Source organism: Acinonyx jubatus, chromosome C1, assembly GCF_027475565.1.
Source record: "Acinonyx jubatus isolate Ajub_Pintada_27869175 chromosome C1, VMU_Ajub_asm_v1.0, whole genome shotgun sequence".
In the NCBI taxonomy this organism is placed as follows: Eukaryota; Metazoa; Chordata; class Mammalia; order Carnivora; family Felidae; genus Acinonyx; species Acinonyx jubatus.
This window is the reverse complement of record NC_069381.1, coordinates 32,678,051-32,697,927: the sequence shown is the minus strand read 5'-3', so window position 1 is coordinate 32,697,927 and position 19,877 is coordinate 32,678,051. Positions and strand designations below refer to the sequence as shown.

At 45.6% G+C, this 19,877-nt stretch overlaps 1 protein-coding gene across 3 annotated transcripts in view; it reads right to left on the bottom strand.

Moving 5' to 3' along the window:
- The window catches only part of RIMKLA (ribosomal modification protein rimK like family member A), a 36,794-nt gene that overhangs the window by 9,214 nt on the left and 7,703 nt on the right, over positions 1-19,877 (bottom strand). Inside the window, exons 2-6 of one of the 3 annotated variants that reach the window (XM_015066771.3) lie at positions 13,776-13,836; positions 13,047-13,176; positions 11,311-11,541; positions 7,140-7,226; positions 1,556-1,759 (exon numbers count right to left, since the gene is read on the bottom strand). In XM_015066771.3, the coding sequence (XP_014922257.1) occupies positions 1,556-1,759; positions 7,140-7,226; positions 11,311-11,541; positions 13,047-13,083 (559 nt within the window). In that variant the 5' untranslated portion in view covers positions 13,084-13,176; positions 13,776-13,836. Of the gene's footprint in view, positions 1-1,555; positions 1,760-7,139; positions 7,227-11,310; positions 11,542-13,046; positions 13,177-13,775; positions 13,837-19,877 lie in introns of those variants that run through there. The other 2 variants (XM_027059494.2, XM_027059492.2) reach the window with 2 other exon arrangements.

The following is a 19,877-nucleotide window of genomic DNA, read 5'->3' as shown; positions in this document are numbered from 1 at the left end:
CCTAGTTAAAGAAGGGATTTTGTAAGGTGACTAAAAAAGACAGCATCATCCACGAGGCTCACTGTGGTGGTACCACACACGAAAATGAGATGGGACAGCACGCTGGGTACTTAGCACTGTGTCAGCCTGAGCCTAGCATCTGCCCCCCTCACAGCATTTCATCACAGTGTCTTGCAATGATGTGCTTTCGTGTCTTCTCCTTCATGGACCCGTAAGCTGTTCCAGAGCAGGGGCTCCCCAGCTGATCGCTATACTCACAGAGTCTGCTCGTGGTGGCTGCTCAACCAGTATTAATGAAGGACCGAATCTGTGTCTCGGCCTCTTTCTTAATCACTAGCCTTGGTACACTCACTGGGCCATTTAAGAAATAACCATAGTTGTTTTTTGTTGTTGTTTCTTTCATATTACCAACACACACATTCATTCAATGAGGGTGACGAGAGCTTTCTTTGATGGGGACAAAAATTTACATCCCTCCTGGAACATCTCCATTCACCATAACAGAAAACAAGATTAACAACAGGTTCACGGAGGGCACCTGGGTGGCTCGGTCAGTTAAGCACCCGACTTGGGTTCAAGTCACGATGTCACAGTTGGTGAGTTCGAGCCCCGCATCAGGCTCTGTGCTGTCAGGGAACCTGCTTCAGATCCTCTGTCCCCTTCTCTCTCTGTCCCTTCCCCGCTAGCACTTGCACATGCTCGCTCTTTCTCTCTCTCAAAAGTAAATAAAAACATTAAGAAAAAACCCCACAAAAACAATAGGTTCATGGGATGGGGTTATGCGTTTGACCCAAACATAAACTGCAGCTAATAGTATCATACATATAAGAAAAACACAATTTTCGGGCGCCTGGGTGGCTCAGTCGGTTGAGCGTCCGACTTTGGCTCAGGTCATGATCTCACGGTCCGTGAGTTCGAGCCCCGCATCGGGCTCTGTGCTGACAGCTTGGAGCCTGGAGCCCATTTCGGATTCTGTGTCTCCCTCTCTCTCTGCCCCTCCCCTGTTCATGCTCTGTCTCTCTCTGTCTCAGAAATAAATAAATGTTAAAAAAAAATTTTTTAATAAAAAGAAAAACACAATTTTCAATTACAATGTAAAAGCAAAATCACTCTCCTCCTGCCTTGCATTAGTGTAGACCCTCATTATTTCTTGCCTGAGCTACTGTAAAATCTTCTGAACTCATCTTCCTGCTTCCTGCCTTATGCCTTCGATCCCTCCCCTACCCAGGGTTTTTCTCAAACACGGATCCCCCTGTCACCCCTTACACTAAACCTGACTGAGTCCCAACACCTCCCAGATAGGGTTCAACCTCAGTGTCGTGATACCCCTGGCCTGACCTCTATCACAGCACTTACACCTGTCCATTCTTCTCCTGGACTGCTCGCTGTGGCAAGGGCTTGTTTCTAACTCTTCTCTGTGATCCTGGCGCCTAGCAGAGCATTTGACAAGATAGGAGGGATCCATCCACATTTACTGAATGGGTGCACACATCCTAATAAAAATCCCGGTGGCCTCCCGCGACTGACACACTGACTGTGAGCTTTTATACCTTACCAAGAGAGCAGTTGCTTTGCATCCGTCCGTCTGTGGAGCAGCGGAGCATAGAGCCTATCACCCGGCCCCCGACCACCACCACCCGGATGTCTTTGCCATGTGACTCCTTCACATACTTCTGGAACAGGTAGGGCACATCATGGCGGATCAGATGGCAGATGTCTGAGAGGTGATGTTTATCTCTTGCAAGAAAAACAGCTTTTCCTTTAAGAAGAAAGACACAGAGCAAGAGTAGTTACAGAAGCCTCTGAGTCCTGTCCTTGCCCTCCCATCTCCCTGGCCCATACAGTTGTCAATTCTTCCCAAACTTGCCTTACCTTGGCCCCTTCTGTTTCCTGACCAGACTCAAGCTTCTTATCAAATGGCCACTGAACCTTATTTTCTCTTGGTTTTCCTCAGGTCCCTCTCCCTCAACAACTCTTTTTTCAAGATGAAACAATACTGTATTCCAGAGACACAGAGAAGAGGCCAACATAGAATCCTAAGGATCTAGTCAATTCAGTTCCAAAAGCTGTTAGCGTCTCCAATCACCCCAGGATGCTGATTAGGCAGGGTCCATCTCTAACCCCATTTATTTAATCTCCAAAACTTACACTGGGCTCGAGGCACAAGGCAGGTGCCAATCCACACTTACAGAACACAATTAACTAAACACACTTCAGAGGAATTCCAAGTCTAGGCGGAGAGAGACCCGCAAAAGGTAACTACAACACAGCATGATATAGCATTAAAAGAGGTCTATGCAAAATGCCATGGGAGTTCAAAGAAGAAGCCACTGACAGACTCCCTCCTCCCTTTAAATATAGGAAGTTTCTTACTTGGCTATACCTGTTCAATCCTAGATGGAATGATCTATACTTCTGCTGTCTAGGGAAAGCATTCCTTCTTGACTCCCAATTCTTTATTTTCTGCTTGAATCATCACTGCTTTTACAATTATTCGGCACCTGCTTTCCATCTGCATACTAGCCAACAAATCTGAGCAAGAGATTCTGATGTCTGCAAATCTGACATGAGCATACCCAGTCTGAGCCTTCTTGTTAGCAAATACGGGAAAAGAAGACACGGTTTTCCTAGGAGGTGTGTAACCACCTTAAAAGGACTGGGACCCTTCTGAAATCTTAATAAAAAGAGTGATGATGGATCTCAGGCCCTAGTGGCTTAGGAGACTGAGAAGTAACCTCCAACACACGTCTCCATCACTGCACATTTGGCACCAGGAGATCTGGCAACTGACACTAGATGGCTGGGATTCAATTAGAGGCACTGGGGGTTCCCTGGACATTAGGTAGGATTTTCAGCAGAAATGGGGGCTAGATACAGCGACTTGGTTCCTTGGTTGCTGGCAGGTTCCAGTATGGGGCTTACCCTGCAGTCAGTTTTTAGGCACAGAGCAAAAAGGGGGAGGGGGTGGGAAAGAGGACTAAGATTAGTTAATCATCTACCATGTGCCAAACCCTGTTTTTTTTATTACTTCATTTACACTTCATACTAGCCCTATGAAGCCATTAGAACAGGATAGTTATTTTTGTTTTACAGTAGAGGGAAATAAAGGTCTACAAGATTAGTAACTTTCTCAAGGGCACAGCCTGTACCATCCCACTGCCTTCTTCAGATTTATTCTCACATACTAAAGTTTAATAGCTGCTATAATTTGTTTACTCCCAACCCATTTCCCCTAAGATACTATATATTACACTAGCAGGGAACAACCTGAAAATTAAATTAAGAACACAATTCCATAGCATCAAAAGGAACAAAAAATTTAGAAATAAACTCAAGCAGGGGCGCCTGGGTGGCTCAGTCGGTTAAGCGTCTGACTTCGGCTCAGGTCATGATCTCACGGTCCGTGAGTTCGAGCCCCGCGTCGGGCTCTGTGCTGACAGCTCAGAGCCTGAAGCCTGTTTCAGATTCTGTGTCTCCCTCTCTCTCTGCCCCTCCCCTGTTCATGCTCTGTCTCAAAAATAAATAAACGTTAAAAAAAAATTAAAAAAAAAAAAACTCAACCAAAAAAGTAGAAGACGTATCACTGAAAACTATAAAACATTTTTGAGAAAAATTAAAGATCTGAATAAATGGAGAGACATCCCATGTTCAGGGACCAGCGGACTTAATACTGTTATGATGGTAACACTCCTCAAATTGATCTACAGATTCAATGCAGTCCCCACTAAAAGTCCAACTTCTTTTTTTGCAGAAGTTGACAAGCTGATCCTAAAATTCATATGGAAATGCAAGGGATCCCAAATATCCAACACAATCTTGAGGAAAAAAAAAAAGGACAAAGTTGGAGGACCCACACTTCCCAATTGAAAACTTACTACAAAGTTACAGTAATGAAGACAGTGTGGTCTTGCATAAAAAGATATAGGGATCAAAAGAGTAGAACTGAGAGCCCACAATGGTCAGGTGATATTTGACAAGAGTTACAAAAGCATCCAATGGGGGAAAGAATAGTCTTCAACAAGTAATACTGGGGAAATTGGATACCCACATGCAAAAGAAGGAAGCTGGACTTCTTTGTCACACCATATACATAATTAGCTCAAAATGGATCAAAGACCCATTTGTAAGAGTGAAAACTATTAAACTCTTAGAAGGAAACACCGGTGTCAATCTGTGTGACCCTGGATTAAGCAACCAGAAAATGACATCTAAAAGCACAAGTCGCCCAAGGAAAAAAAAAATAAACAAATTGAACTCCATCAAAATCCAAACCTTCTGTGCATTCAAGGACACTATCAAGAAAGTGAAAACGAAAAGCTACAGTGTAGGGAAAAAACCTGTTCCAATTATGTTCGTATGTCATGAACTCTTAACACGGCAATCAAAAGACCAACAGTCCAAGTGAAAAGTGAACAAAGGATTTGAACAGACAGTTATCTGAAGAAGATCTACACATGCCCAACAGGCACATGAAAAGATGTTCAACATCATTAGTCATTAGGGAAATAAAAAGCAAAACCATGATAAGATACCACAAGAGTAAAAACAAATCTCATATTTGCTAGCTGCTAAGAGAGTAAATCTTAAAAGTTCTCATCATAAGAAAAAAAGTTCTGTAGCTCTGTATGGTGATGGGCTTACTGTGCCGATCATTTTGCAATATATACAAATATTGAATCATTACATTGCATACCTGAAACTGATATTATGTTGTTTATCCATATCTTAAAAAAACATGTAAAATAAATGAAGTGGGCCTCTACATCACTAATGCTTGAAAAACATGTATTTTGGCTTGTGGCTTGCTTTTATGGTGGAAGTGTGGGGGCTATTTTCTTTATTTGTCAAGGCAAAGAGGACATTCATACATGTATATTCTAAGAGTTAAACCTGCTCACTTTTCAGGCTGCAAGCTTTCAAATTAATATATACAATCAAAAGTTTTATTTACTACTCCCCCCCAAAAAATCAATCAATACATCAATCAACTAATCACGAATGAATGAATAAAACAAGGGTTGGGGAGGATGTGGAGAAATTAGAACCCTCATACACTGCTGGTAGGAATGCAAAATGGCATAACCAATGTGGGAAACAGTTCGGCAGTTCCTTTAAAGTGAAACATGGAGTTACCATACTGGCCCAGCAATTCCGTGCTTAGGCAGATACCCAAGAGAAATGAAAGCATACGTTCACATAGAAACTTACACACATGTCTATCGCAGCATTATATACAATAGCCACAAAGTGGAAACAACTCAAATGTCCATCAACTGGTGAGCAGATAAACAAAATGTGGTCTATCCATACAACAGAGTATTACTGAGGGACAAAGTACTATTCCATGCTATAACATGGGTGACCCATGAAAACATCATGCTAGGTCAAAGAAACCAGACACAAAAGACCACACAGGGTGTGATCCCATTGATATGAAATGTTCGAAACAGGCAAATCTATAGAAACAACAAGTAGATTAGTGGTTGCCAGGGACGAGGGGAAGGGCAATTGCAATTGACCCCTAATAGACACAGGGTTTTTTTTCTGGGATGGAAATGTTCTGAAATTAGATAGTGGCTATGGTTGTACACAACAGTGAATGTACTAAAATCCACTAAATTGTACACTTAAAAAATGGTGAACTCTTTGTTATGTGAATTACAATCTCAATTTTTGAAACGTTTGACAATACGATGTATTTTATTTAATTTCTGCTTATTGTCTTTCTTACCTTTCTACAATATGAGCTCCCTGAGGACAGGAGTTTTTGTTTTGTTCCTTTCTGTATCCCCAGAGGCCAGAACAGTCCCTGGCAGTCTGCAGGCTAATAATATTAGTTGAATTTTAAATTCTGTATATTTTAGCACAAAAGAAATGGGATGTTGAACTTCAGGACTGTAGCATATCTAAATAGCACTGAGGGCCCCACTCTGCCCCCCAAACTCATTCTTCTTTCTCCTCGACAGTGTCCTTGTTTCCCACGAGTTGCTCTGCTCACATCTACTTCTGTTTTTGCACTTCCTTCCTCCAATTCGAATTGCACACTCCAGCCTAAGTCTCCTCCCCCGCCAGCAAAGCCCACCCTGCTCGTGGCAGAGCTGGTCCCCGTCTGTTGGGTACAAGCGGGTGCTGGATGAGCCTGCCACTGCGGCCATCACCCTGCAAGGCCACCAACTCTACTCTCTGCACGCTGGAGCTCCCTGACAGCAGTGACTGCGTCCAGTTCATTTCACCGCCCAGTCCCTACATCCCAGGAACTGCTCAGGACATGTCTGTTCACGGTGCCTCCACTCGCTGCAGATGCCCTGAGCAGTTAAGTATGCCATCTGGGTTGCATCAGGGGGTACCTGCTCACCTGCTGCACCAGTCCCTGCTATGCATGGAGCGCCGGAGCAGGACTCTGGGACAGAGATGCATGGGACTGAGTTCCCAACCCTGAGCAGCTCACAGCCAATGAGGGGGAAAAGGCACATACACCCATAACTGTCATAAAGCGCAGTACTGTTAGAGGCACGGTCAACGTGCTACGGAAACATGAAAGACGAGCAGTTAATTCTGCCTGCCAGAGAGGCAGGGAGATCGGGGGTGTGGAGGGGAAAGAGACAATAGCCAGGGCTGGCCTTTACAGGTGGCATCCCTAGGTGCCAGAGGAAGATGGCATTTCCAGCAAAGGAAAGAGAAGACAGCGCACGGTCCAGCTGGTGAATGAGAAGTAGTCTGCAGTGGACTATGAGGGTTCACGGGGCCAGAGAAGGCTACAAAGGAAGGCTGAAGCTTCAGGGCCTTCGGAGCTACAGAGTGGAATATGGGCTTTGTCTAACAGGCAACAGGGCTCTCAGGAGGGCTTTTTAGCAAGGCAGTGACAAGAACAGAGGTTTCAGAGAAATCACTTCCAAGGAAGAGAGGACACACGGGCGCTGAAGTCAGAGAGACCAGTCAGAGTCCAGGGGATGGATGAGAAGGGTGTGACCAAGCAAGGACGGTGGGGACAGAGAGGAGGGGACAGAGGAAGGACTACACTGTGAGCCCCTTGAGGGGACCCTCCGCTTCTCTAAACCAGCGCTTCCGCGACACCCAATGAGGGTCTTGCCCTCGCAGAGGTGCGGCCCTAACGGAAGTCCAGGAGGAGCAGCACTGACCCCGGTGTCCTCGTGTGCTCTTCACCACGACCGGGTAGCCCAGGGGCTCAGCCTCATCGATCATTTTGGAAAAGTCATCATGCCCACCTGCCAAGAAAAGGTAAACGTCAGTGAAGGTAAGGCTGATGGTCGGGAGTGGTCAGCCCCGCAGTGCCCCTTCTGTAGGATGTCTTTCAAGGCCTCGTGTTCCTGATTAAAGCAATTCGAACCCATTCCATCTGACACACATGCACGGGGCACCTATACTATATGCAGGAGTAGAGACACAAGGAAACTGGAGCGCCTCAAGTATTTCAGTGTGGCAAAGGCTGCACCTATTTTAGTTCATGCGATCCTCCTAACAATCCCATAGGCAGGGCAGGTATCTTCCCTTTAAAATGGCTGTGGCAGGGGGCACCTGGCGGGCTTAGTAGGTTAAGCAGCCAACTTCGGCTCAGGTCATGATCTCGCGGTTCGTGGGTTCGAGCTCCGCGTCAGGCTCTGTGCTGACTGCTCAGAACATGGAGCCTGCCTCAGATTCTGTGTCTCCCTCTCTTTCTGCCCCTCCCCCCCCACATGCTCCCTCTCTCTCTCTCTCTCTCAAAAATAAACATAAAAAAAAAATGACTGTGGTAGGTAGAACTCTGAAATGGCCCTAAGATTCCCACACCCTGGTTTACACGCCCTGTATAATCCCCTCTCTTGGGTATGGGAGGGACCAGTGAATATGATGGGATATTCCTGTGACTAGGTTAATAGTCTACTTTGAGTTGATAAAGAGGGGGAGGATTTATGGTGGGCCTGACATAATCAGGTGAGTCCTTTAAGGAAAGGTGAAAAGTCAGAGAGACTCTCCTGCTGGCCTTGAAGGAGCACATTGTCCTTGGCCATTGTCAAGAAGGCCATGTGACAGGGACAGCAGTCAGCTTCTAAAAGCTGAGAATAGCCCTCAGCTGATAACCAGCAAGAAAGTACTAGACACCTCTGTCCTACAACTGCAAGGAACTAAATGCCAACAACTAGTGAGCCTGGAAGACCCCAGACCCCAGATGAGACCACAGCCCAGCTGTCCCTTGATTCCAGTCTGGTGAGGCCTGAGCAAGAACCCAGCTATGCTGTGGCTTGACTTCTGACCTACAGAAACTGTGACATAATAAATGGATGTCTCCCTCTCTCTCTCTCTCTCTCTTTTTTTTTTAGAGAGAGGCTGCGTGAGCAGGGGGCAGGGCAAAGGAAGACAGAGAATCTCAAGCAGGCTCCAAGCCCAGGGCAGAGCCCCACGTGAGGCCCAATCTCACAACCCTGAGATCATGACCTGAGCCAAAATCAAGAGTTGGGTGCTCAAGTCACCAGGTGCTCCTAGACAGGTGTTATTTTAAGCTGCTAAGTTTTTAGTACTTTGCGGTACAACAATAGAAAGCCAATGCCCAAAGAAACTAAGCCTGGGGATTTGTCTCACCAGTTAAGGCATGACTCAAAAGCCTGAATTACCTCCACTATACGCTAATTCTTAATTTTAAAAATATGAATAATAATGTGTATTAAAATCTTTCTAAATTGTTTCATAAGCGTCCTTGATTTTCTATACATTCGCCTCTCTGGGGGACAGTAGTCTGCCTGCCACAGGTGGTATCACAGTTCATCAATTTTCGCAAAGCAAAATACCCTGGCATACTAATAAGATCTGCCTTGTTTACAAAAGGGTTAATGATTAAAACAAAACCATGGTGAGGCCTTGTAGGTAATCAGGAACATCCTCACGAAGAGTACACTTTATTAGAAAGGAACTCCCGCAGACAGTCTCTCTCCTGCCTGCAGCTCCCTTGCAGTGTATTTAATAAACTTCTATCTCCTTAAAAAAAAAAAAAAAAAAAAAAAAAAAGGGATATCCCAAATTCCTGACATCCCTTGACATATCTAACTCCTCTCTAGCTATGCTTTTTCCTTCCCTTATACAACAGTGAAAGAGGGGGCCTTCTTATCCAAGGCCATCCCTGCACCTGTGCTTTAGACCCCTCTCCCTCTCACCTCCTCGGAGCTCTTGCGCTATTAAGTGTGCTCTCTCTGACGGGTCTTCAGCCTCCCCGTTCCTAGTTCTGTCGCCATTTTAAACATGCCCAGTTCTCTCCCATCTTCAACAAACAAAATCGCCATCCTTGCTCCTGTATCATCCCTTAACTACCATCAGCTACTGAGATGGGTTTTCATCTTCTCACTTCTCATTCATTGCCTCATCCTTGACCCTTGATGGGCTTTTCTCCCCATCACTTACCCAACACACCTGTCCTTTCAGAACCAAACAACACTCATCCTTTCTGGAATGTTCTTTCCACTGGCATCTGGCATCTCTCCCTTCCCTCCTCACCTCTCCAAGTGCTCCTGCTTGGTCTCCTGTATGTGTTCCTCTTCCTTTACCCATTTTCTAAAGGGTTCCCTCTTGAACCCTCTCTTACTAAATTTTATTTTTTATTGTGGTAAAATATACATAAAATGTTAACCATTTTAATGTAGAGTTCAGCACTCTCTTCATTCTATACGTTCTCCCTGAAGCAATCTCATCCATTCTTGTGACTTCACTTAACCTAATGAAGGTTTCCAAACCTGCTTCCCTAAATTACACCTCTCTCAGGAGCTCCAGATCCATTTATCTCCTGCCTACTGAGTATTCTTACTTGCTCATACTATAGACGCCTCAAAAAGAATGTGTCCCAAACTGAAATCATCTCTGCCCGATAACCCCTCACCACTCCACCCCTGCCCCCCACCAACCTGTTTCACCTCCCTGGTGTTTCTAGTTGCAGTGAATGTTTGCTTTCACATCTGGTTGCCCAAACCAGAAACCAGAGTCACTCTGGAGTCCTCTGTATATTCTTCACATCCAACCAGTCATCATGGCCTGTTATTTTGATCTCTTTCATAATTTCTGAATCTGTTCACATATCTTCATTCTTGCTATGGCTACCTTAGTTAGATCATCACTGCTCACTTGGACGGATGGATGGACAGACAGATAGATAGACAGACTGATTTTTAAGTAGGCTTCGCATCCAGTGTGGAGCCCATTGTGGGGCTTGAACTCATGACCCTGGGCTCAAGATGTGAGCTGAGATCAAGTCAGACACTTAACCAACTGAGCCACCCAGGTGCCCCTCACTTTGGCAGTTTAAAAACCCTACTGCCACCTTGTCTCTACTCTGCCCCTGTCTGATTCCTTCTTCATACTTTAGCCAAAGTATGAAGTACTAAAGTCTGATTGGGCCACCTCCTTGATTAACACCTTCTAGTAACTTCCTATTAGTCTTAGGATTCACCCTACTCCACTTCCCATGCCGTTTATTTTTTTTAATGTTTATTTATTTTTGAGAGGGAGACAGACAGACAGACAGATGGACAAAGTGTGAGCAGGAGAGGGTCAGAGAGAGAGGGAGACATAGAATCTGAAGCAGGCTCCAGGCTCTGGGCTGTCAGCACAGAGCCCGATGCGGGGCTTGAACTCACGGACCATGAGATCATGACCTGAGCCGAAGTCAGACACCTAACCGACTGAGCCACCCAGGCGCCCCCTACTCGTTCTAGTTTAAATCTCAATTCCATCACCTTTATGTTCTACATAATCTGTTATGTTATGTACCACCCATCCGTCATGTTCTCGCTTGCCTCCAGGCTGATCTATATTCTGTTCTCTGTGTAGGGAACCCCCTTGTCCCCAGTGCTTCAGCTGGATAACTTCAGCTTAGTTCAGACATTCTCTCTTTCAGCAAGCCTTCCTCGACATCTCCTAAACTGCATGCGGAGCCTCCCTGCGTGTCCCGTACCACCTTGCCCTGGCTCTTACCGTGGCGCTTGTTACACTGCCCTGACCCGGCCAGTTTACTTGCCGTGCTCCACCTCTGGTGAACTGGGAACGCCTTCCGGGCAGGACTCTGTCTCACTTGCTGCTATAGCCCAGTACCTAGCATGGGGGTTGGCACACAGTGCGTACCAGATGCATGTAGAATGAGTGAATCACAGACAGAAAGAAGCAAAGGCATTTCAGACAGAGGCAGCGGCCCTGTGAAAAACTCAAGACGTTGAACCACCTAAGAGGAACAGATTCACACTGAAAACCAAGATGCTGGAGCGCTTCTGGGCAAAAGAAACATAGAGATGCAGGTGATGTGGAAAGCTAGGTTCCAATCCCAAGGACACTCACCATAGGAGAAGGTGTCTGGCATAGGAACCCCATGTCCAGCCAGCTCTTGGAAAGTCCAGAACTTGTTGACACAGTTTAAAATGCTCTGTGGGCGGTTGACCAGGCGGCAGCCCAGCTTCTCCAGGTGGCGCAGGACGGTGATGTCGCTGTCTGACTGCACTGAGGGTGTGGGCACCCGCACGAGCACCACGTCTGGGAAAGTGGTAAGCGCCTTCTGGTTCAGCTGAAGACCTGCAATCGAAGGGCCAGCGTGAGTTCTATGCTTGCCACGGTCTGGTCCCACCAGAAGAACTGGTTCTGACAGACTCAAGGCTCAACCCAGCAGGGAGACAGCCTTGAAAATGGCACTTGGATATCCTGTAGTAACAAGAAAGCTACAGTCAACCCCGCACTCCACACAAATGGGCAGAGCATGATCATGAGGAAACACAAAAGAATGAACAGGAAACAAAAAAAGAAAGAAAGAAAAGAAAAGCAGCATATCAAGAATAATCCAAGTTAGAAGAATCCACAGGAGATTTACATAGTCCAGCACCTTCCTTCGATGGAGCGCTAGTATTACTCAAAGTGTAGTGTCTTTCAAGGCTGGAGACGAAATAAAAAGGAAGCAGTGCAGCTCACTTAAGGAATCCTTACTAGTCTTTTATGACTTAACCTTGAAAAGTCTATCTGGAGGGGCACCTGGATGGCTCAGTCAGGGGAGCAGGTGACTCTTGATCTTGGGGTTGTGAGCTCCAGCCCCACACTGGGCATAGAGATTACTTAAAAAAAAAAAAAAAGATAAAAACATGTCTGGAATATTATATAACCATTTAAATGATTTTTATGAATGTAATAAATGCAAAAATGCCAATGTTAAGTGGAAAAAAACAGGACACAAAATTATAAATACAAGTTAGAAAAGACTAGAAGGAAATATACCAACATTTTAACAATGGGTAATGGGATTATAGGTAATTTCCTATTTTCTACTTATCTGTATTTTCCAAGATGTCTCCAAGTGCATATTCTCCTTATAACAACAAAACTCTTAAAAAAATATCAATCTGCTAAAAATCAATTCGATATTAAACAAAATCAGAATGCATCTGAAGAGAGCTGGTCCACACAGCATAAGGGCACGGGCAAACCGGGAGTATCAGCTTGGAGTGAAGACTCAAGAGGATCAGCAGTTCAGTCTTCATGGATCTGCAGGGCTTTCATGCAGAAGACATAATTTGGTTTGTCTTCTCTAGCCCCAAGAGATAGAGCTATCCATGAGCATTATTTTGTCTGTCTGTTCACTCCTGTATCCCCAGCCCCTAGAACAGTGCCTGGTGCATGATAGGCACTTGATGGTTGCTGAATTGTTGAGAGGCCCCAGGGAAATAGGTTTGGAACCACAGAGGCAGGAAATGGGATGGGCAGGGCAATGAGGAGTGAGTTCAGGGAATTACTTGGTCAGCCTTCGTGAACCTTAAAGGAGTCTCTACCAGGCTCTAAAGAAAATCTAAACACAGTGTTTAAATCTAAAATTTAAACAGTGTCAGAACCATCTTATAGGCTTTAACCCAAGTGCCTTCTATTTTATAAGTGACACGCTATACAACCACAGAATTCGGAGAACACAAAAGATGCTCATGAAATCACTATTTCTCCACTGGGGGGGATGAAGAATCTCAGTACAAAAACTCAGAGCAAAACAGAAGTAAACAAGCAAAGAAACCAAAACCACAAAACGACTACATGGATCTAACCTGCATAGTTTCCCCCGCGTTCTAGAAGATGTTTCATCAATGCAACAAAAGGGGGCCGGTGTAATCACGGAGATAAATTGTTTTTAGTACTTCTGCGGATAGCGTGAACCCGAGGAACTAGAACAGAATTCTCAGGGGTGATTTATAAAGAGCATTTAGGTTATCTTCCCTTTGCCGTCAGAAAACAGTATCATTTATACAGGCTTTTTCCTTTTGCCACTTATAGCCATTGGGGAAAATAACATAAAAGGAGAAGAAGAAAAAAAAAAAAAAGAGCAAACCCCGTATAGCATCCTCAAAACTGATAGAAGAAAGAAAGAAAAGTATTCACGTTGCTGAAAATGGGGAGTAAACACGCAGGGCAAAAGCAACAGCCTGAGACGACATCACACGAGGAGCTAATATGAGCAAAAATGCTTTGAAAACCATATAGTGCCATACACACGTGAGGCGCTGGCATCATCACTGCACATTCGATGAAGCCAGCGAGGACAACTTATGCAGCTTCGTGCCCGCTGGGGAGGAAAATGCTTTGCAACAGAAAAGTGACCTAGAGAAACGAGAAGCAGCAGAACCGTCTGGCTTTTAAATCCCAACACGAGGCCACACATGAACAGTGAAGCTTCTAAATGGGAAGAAAAGAATTCAATCGTTTCTGGAAATATCAACCACACGTGGACGGAGACAGCGCGGCCTCAAGCAGAGTCACGTACACCTAGGAAATCTTACCAGAACTTCATCTCTCTTCCCCAAAGGTAAATCTTTGGGCCTGGCTCATTCCAACTGGAGCCTTCAATAAATGAAGAATGGAAGGGGGTTAAGTGTAGCCGAAAAGACTCTACCAAGCAGTTAGACAGGTGTGGTCTCTGGCCGTGCCTGCTTCCAGCTCTGTCCCGAGAGGGGTGGGACAGGTTAAGGAATCACATGTGCACACCCAGCTCCGCCTCCGCCCACGTCCACAGCTCCAGCGATATTTGCTGTGGGCATCTTCCCTTGCCCCGGTCATTCCTGTTCTCTTTGCCGTCTAAACCTAAAGAAATCGTCGGTTCTAGAAGTAGTAGACAAGAGGCTGCTGCTGGCCCGTGGCTTCACTGCGAATGGCAGTTCCACACGGCCGTGGCCAAGAACAACCTGAGTTTAAGGCTGGCTCTTGGCAAACCTGCTGCTGAACTCTGAGACCTTGAACCACTCAGAAATGGCTTGCCCTCTCCCCATTCAAATATCTGCTCTCAGGAAAGGAACTGATACACTTAATACAGGATGCAGCCTAAATGTGTCACCTTTCCCAGAGTCCTTAACATTTCCACTGCAATCCAAAGGCCTCAGGCCAAGGGAATAAAGAGCTGATGCAGGACATCAGGGAGGGCAGGGCTCTGCTTGGCGGCCTGTAGATAGAAGGAAAGTGCTCAGCAATGAGAGGCTCGTGCCCTCAAATAACAAATAACAAGGGATTTCATGTGACTAAGTGCCCCAGTGCTTTTGAGCATCACCTTGACTTGGGTGACAGGGCAGGAGGAAGGGAGCAGAGCTGTTTCGGGAATATTCAGACTCTCCCAGACTCCTACATTGGGCTTGAAATTTACTGTTCAGCCTCAAACCACTTTTTTTTTTAAACTATATCATTCTGTCCCCAAACAGGTCAGTAAGACAGTGAAAAAGATCAGACCCCAAACTAGTTAGTACAGTGGCCAACAGCCAATCTGATCTAAATCAACCATTTAAAGCCATAACAATGTTTTCTTCATATTACTTCTAAAAAGAATAATCTACTTTCATGGGTTATTATATTCTGATTTGCTTTTGAAGTCTGTTATTTACATTCAGAAATATTTTACTGCATTAAAAACAGGATAGAAAAATGGGATAACTTTTTCCAAAGAACCGAGCCTGCTTTTTTCTAACTCACATATCAGGTTCAATTCAGTTAATCAAAACTAGACTTTTGCATTTATATGTACAACAGCAAAGACATGTACTTTATAATACAGAGAAATTGGTTTAGAAAGAAGCAAATCATTCTTGGAAAGTAGAGCTCTAAATATTAAAAACCATTCTCAACCATTCACATCAATAGAAGGAAACAGAAGCACAGATAGTCAGACGTGAGGCCACTCAGATCTGAATCTGGCTAGGATTTTTAGTGGGCATCTGTTGTATTTTAGGTACTTTGCTAAGAACTTTCACATATATTATCTCATTTAAAGGAAAAATTCCTTGGGGCGCCTGGCTGCCTCAGTTAGCAGAGTGTGTGGCTCTCCAGGTTGTGAGTTTGAGACCCATACTGGATATAGAGATTACTTAAAGAAAAATTAAAAGTAAATAAATAAACAAAAGATTTCTTGTCATATGGATCCCTGCCTTAGATCTGACTTTATTTTAAAAAATTTTTTTAATGTTTATTTTTGAAAAAGAGACAGAGCGTGAGCAGGGCAGGGGCAGAGAGAGAGGGAGACACAGAACCTAAAGCAGGCTCCAGGCTCTGAGCTGTCAGCATAGAGCCTGACGTGGGGCTCAAACCATGAACTGCGAGCTCATGACCCGAGCCAAAGTCTGATGCTTAAGCAACTGAGCCACACAGGCGCCAGATCTGACTTTAAAAGTCTCCACATTGACTGATGCATAATGGGTTACCTCCCACCCTATGCGCACAGACGCACACATCCTTGGCTTCATGAGAGAAAGCTTCAAAAGTAAACTGGTTTTAGGGGTGCCTGGGTGGCTCAGTCAGTTAAGTGTCCGACTTCAGCTCAGGGCATAATCTTGTGGTCTGTGAGTTTAAGCCCTGCGTCAGGCTCTGTGCTGACAGCTCAGAGCCTGGAGGCTACTGCAGATTCTGTGTCTCCCTCTGTCTCTCCTCCTCCCCCACTCACAATCTCTCTCTCTCTCAAAAATAAGTAAACATTAAAAAAAAAAAGTAAACTGGTTTGTAGTGCACTAGAAAAAAACCTTCATGTACAAAGCAAGCAGCGGAGATAAGAAAATCACAGGACACTATAGGATGATGGCAAGCAAGGACCTCACTTACGGCAGCTTTTGGGACCCCTATATACACATATATATATACATATATATATTTTTTTTAATGTTTATTTTTGAGAAAGAGTGGGGGAGGGGCAGAAAGAGAGGGAGGCAGGAGATTCCAAGCAGGCTCCGCACCATCAGCATAAAGCCCAATGTGGGGCTCGAATTCATGAACCTCAAGATCATGACCTGAGCCGGAATCAAGGGTCGGATACTTAACAGACTGAGCCACCCAGACTCAGGATTGTGTAACAGTGGCTGGTAGTGAAGCTCTGAAAGTTGTCAGAATGGAATCGACAGAAGTAAAGTAAGTGGATGATCCACGGAGCGCTTCACATGATCTCATCGTGTTATAAGGAAGATGTGTCATTTGAAACATGACCTGGCCCCTCTCGATGATGTTCCAGGCTTTCCCTGCGTGTTTCTAGCCTCCACCTGCCCCCCCCCCCATAAGGAAGTTATTTCTCAGAAGGAAGTTATTTTTATTTTTAAGGAGATGCTATCGCCACTCCTTCCCTTTTAAAGTTCTTTGTCACAAGGCCCAAAGAGGTCTTACCTCCACCTCATTAAAACCCACAGTCATTAAGTGGCTGCTTTTGTTCTCCACCAATTGCTATTTTCAGGTCATTTAATTCAGTTCAACCTTTAGTGAACTGTTGGGGTGAGTCAGACACACTATGAAGCAGGAATACCAAGCTGAACCAGGTGATCTCTGCCTATGAGGAGCTTAGTCTCCTTAGGGACATACAGACACAACGTAAACATTCAGTCTGTCACTCAACACATCCATTCAGCAATTATCTATTCAGCAGCTACTCTGGGCTGAGTCCACTGTCAATTTGGGTGTCCCCAGAAGCGCTCCCGAGACAAGTGCAAGAAGTTTATTATTAGGATGGTAATTTCAGGAAACACGGGTGCGAGAGGAGAGAAGGGAATGTGGCAAATAGAGGGTGTGTTATTAAGTGAGGGACCGCCTTGGCAACCAGGGCTTAATCCTGCTGTGTAACAGTAAGAAATAGTTTAGTGCACACGCCTCAGTTATCCCACGTGAGGGGTGACGGAGTTGGCAATCGACAATTTTTGTGCACCAACTCAGTCTTTGGTTGAAAGCTGCTCCGGGGACGTGGTATTAATTTCCTGGCCCTTTTGGCTTGCCTTGCATGTATGGGCCAAGTGGCCTCTTGGGATCGGAGAGAGCCCTCAGAGATTCGAGTGTTGATGGTTAGAAGTGGGGCCCCAGTGCCATCAAATGGGAGGGCAACAGGGACACTGGAGGGCCACTCACAGCTAAGGAACAGGCACCATCTTAAGGGCTGGGCACGGGAGTAGAGGGGTGTGGGTGAAACAGATGATATCCCTGGAATTTAAGAAGACAGACAACACACAATTGTGGTTAATGCTGTCGATGCTCTGTACAGAGTACCTGGGTGTCAGGAAGAATTATCAGTCTGGTTTGGGTAGTGGGTGGGGACAGGAGGTGACTGATTATAACACAAGTGGTCGAACAGGTATATATGTCAGGGCACAGTGACAGTGAATGAGGAGGGGGCGGCTAGTGATAATCTCTGAGACAGAATCAAGGAAAGTTTCGGAAAGGAGATGTTGACTCATGGTGCCTTTGGGCTCAGAAAAAATGTGTGAAACTAATAAATGCACGTTCACCTCTCAGAAAGAAATCTATGGTCAAGGTCTGGCATCTTACAAGCACTGAGTTCAGGGATATCCCAGGGTGAATGTATTTGCAAAAGCACTGGAAGAAGTTAAGACAACTTGAGATGAAAGGCCATTATGATGGAGATAAAGTGCTGGTCTCCAAGTCAGAGATGTGATTCAATTCCTTGTCATTTAGGGGCACCTGGGTGGCTCAGAAGGTTAAGTTAAGTGCTAACTCTTAATTTCGGCTCAGGTCATGATCTTGGAGTTCGTGAGATCAAGCCCCGTGTTGGGCTCTGTGCTGACAGCGTGGAGCCTGCTTGCGATTCTCTCTCCCTCCCTCTGCCCCTCCCCACTTGTGCACAAGCATGCACGCGTTCTCTCTCTCAAAATAAATATATAAAACTTAAAAAAATGCCTCGTTGTCATTCAACAACTTGGCAAGACACAAGTCTCTGTGGGTGTCGGTTTCCTCATCCGTAAAATGGAAGGGACCCAGGAAACCAACCTGCCCTCTCCCAAACCCTCCCCACCCCTACCTCACCATAACGAGCCTCCTTGCAACCACGAAGACAAATCTCCTCAAGCCCTTTATCCCCTTCACATCAGTCACCCAAGACTCCAGTCTCCGAGGCCACCTCATCTCCCTAGACGCTAATCCCCACCTGGCTCTGACATTGTCTTTTCTACTCCCATCTTCCACCCCTTTCCACCTCGCAGTGTCCTCTGGGACTCAATGGGCAGCAAATCCCCCATCCTCAACCTTTATAGTGAGTGTTCCCTTCACCCTCTTTTCCTGAGTGTGGCTCACCCCCGACTCTCCCCAGTTAACCCGCTTCCCTAACGGTCCTTCCCAGTTGTGGTTGTGCTCTCTTCCTGGCACCTGGGATTCCCGAACCTGCCAGTGGGAGAGATGCGCTCCTTGTTGTGGCTTCCAGACCTTCCTCCTCTCTCTCCCCTAAAACTCCCAGCTCAGCTCTCATCAGACTGCACAGCACTCCACTTGTACAGGCCATCCAGGGACCCCAGTCACCCACCTCTGTCTCTGAAGCTTTAGCTCCTGACTCATTGACCCCTCAACACTGCCACAGCTAATGCTGATTTCAGTACCCTTGTGCAGAATTCTTCCGATGCCCATGCCTCTGTTTCCTGACCTCATTTCCTCCAAGGATGCTGTCTGTCCACCACCCCAACTCAGTCACCACTCTGGGTTACATTCTAGACTTGATGCAATAATCATAATTCCAGTCTCCAAACACCGTCTCCTATCTTTCCAGCTTACTCTCTCTAGTACCCCCAACTCCAGCCAAACTTTGACCCCACTTTGACCCTAGGAACTACCATTTTTTAGTAGGAAAAACTACCTATTTTTCACTGCCCCTCGCTTCAGACCCTCACTTCCTGCCTTAACCTATTTAAATTTCATAGGAAAGCACCATAGCATGCATCTTCAAATCTACGGTACATCCTCAGATCTTGCACCTGGTTTTTGCCTGGCTGAACCACATCCCTGGTTAGACCAATCCAACTCTGCCTACTTCGTGTTCCCTCCTGTGCAGTGGAACATGAAGAAAAAAATACAAAAACCTGCCGACTGGTCTCAAGGGCATTCTTACTGCTGCCTGGCAAGCACCCTATTTCCCTGGTCCATTCACTCTCCCTGACCCTAAAGAACGATTTCACTTTCTCTTCTTGCTACTTTCTCCCTCCTTCTTATTTCAATGAGAGAAACTGAAGCAACCAGAAAGGAACCTCCCTATAAGCTCCCCCAAGCACATCTATCCATCTACTGGCACCTGGGCCATGTAGGTTATCTTCCCTCTTACAATGGCTGAAGCATCCTTGCTCCCAGCTTAGGCCAATTCCTTGAAATATGTAACAGATCCCAATCCGTCCTTCTCACTTACAAAGCACGGCTCCAGCAATCCACCTCCCCTGCATCACCAATTTCTCTCTCTCTACTGGATCATTCACACCAGCATATAACACACTGTTTTTTCTGTCTTAAGGAAAGACTCTCAAACCCATCTCCCCTTTGAGCAAGGTCTTAGTCAGCTAGGCTATTACAACAAAATACCACAGACTGGGGGGCTTAATCAACAGACATATATTTCTCACAGTTCTGGAGACTGGAAATCTGACATCAGGGTGCCAGCA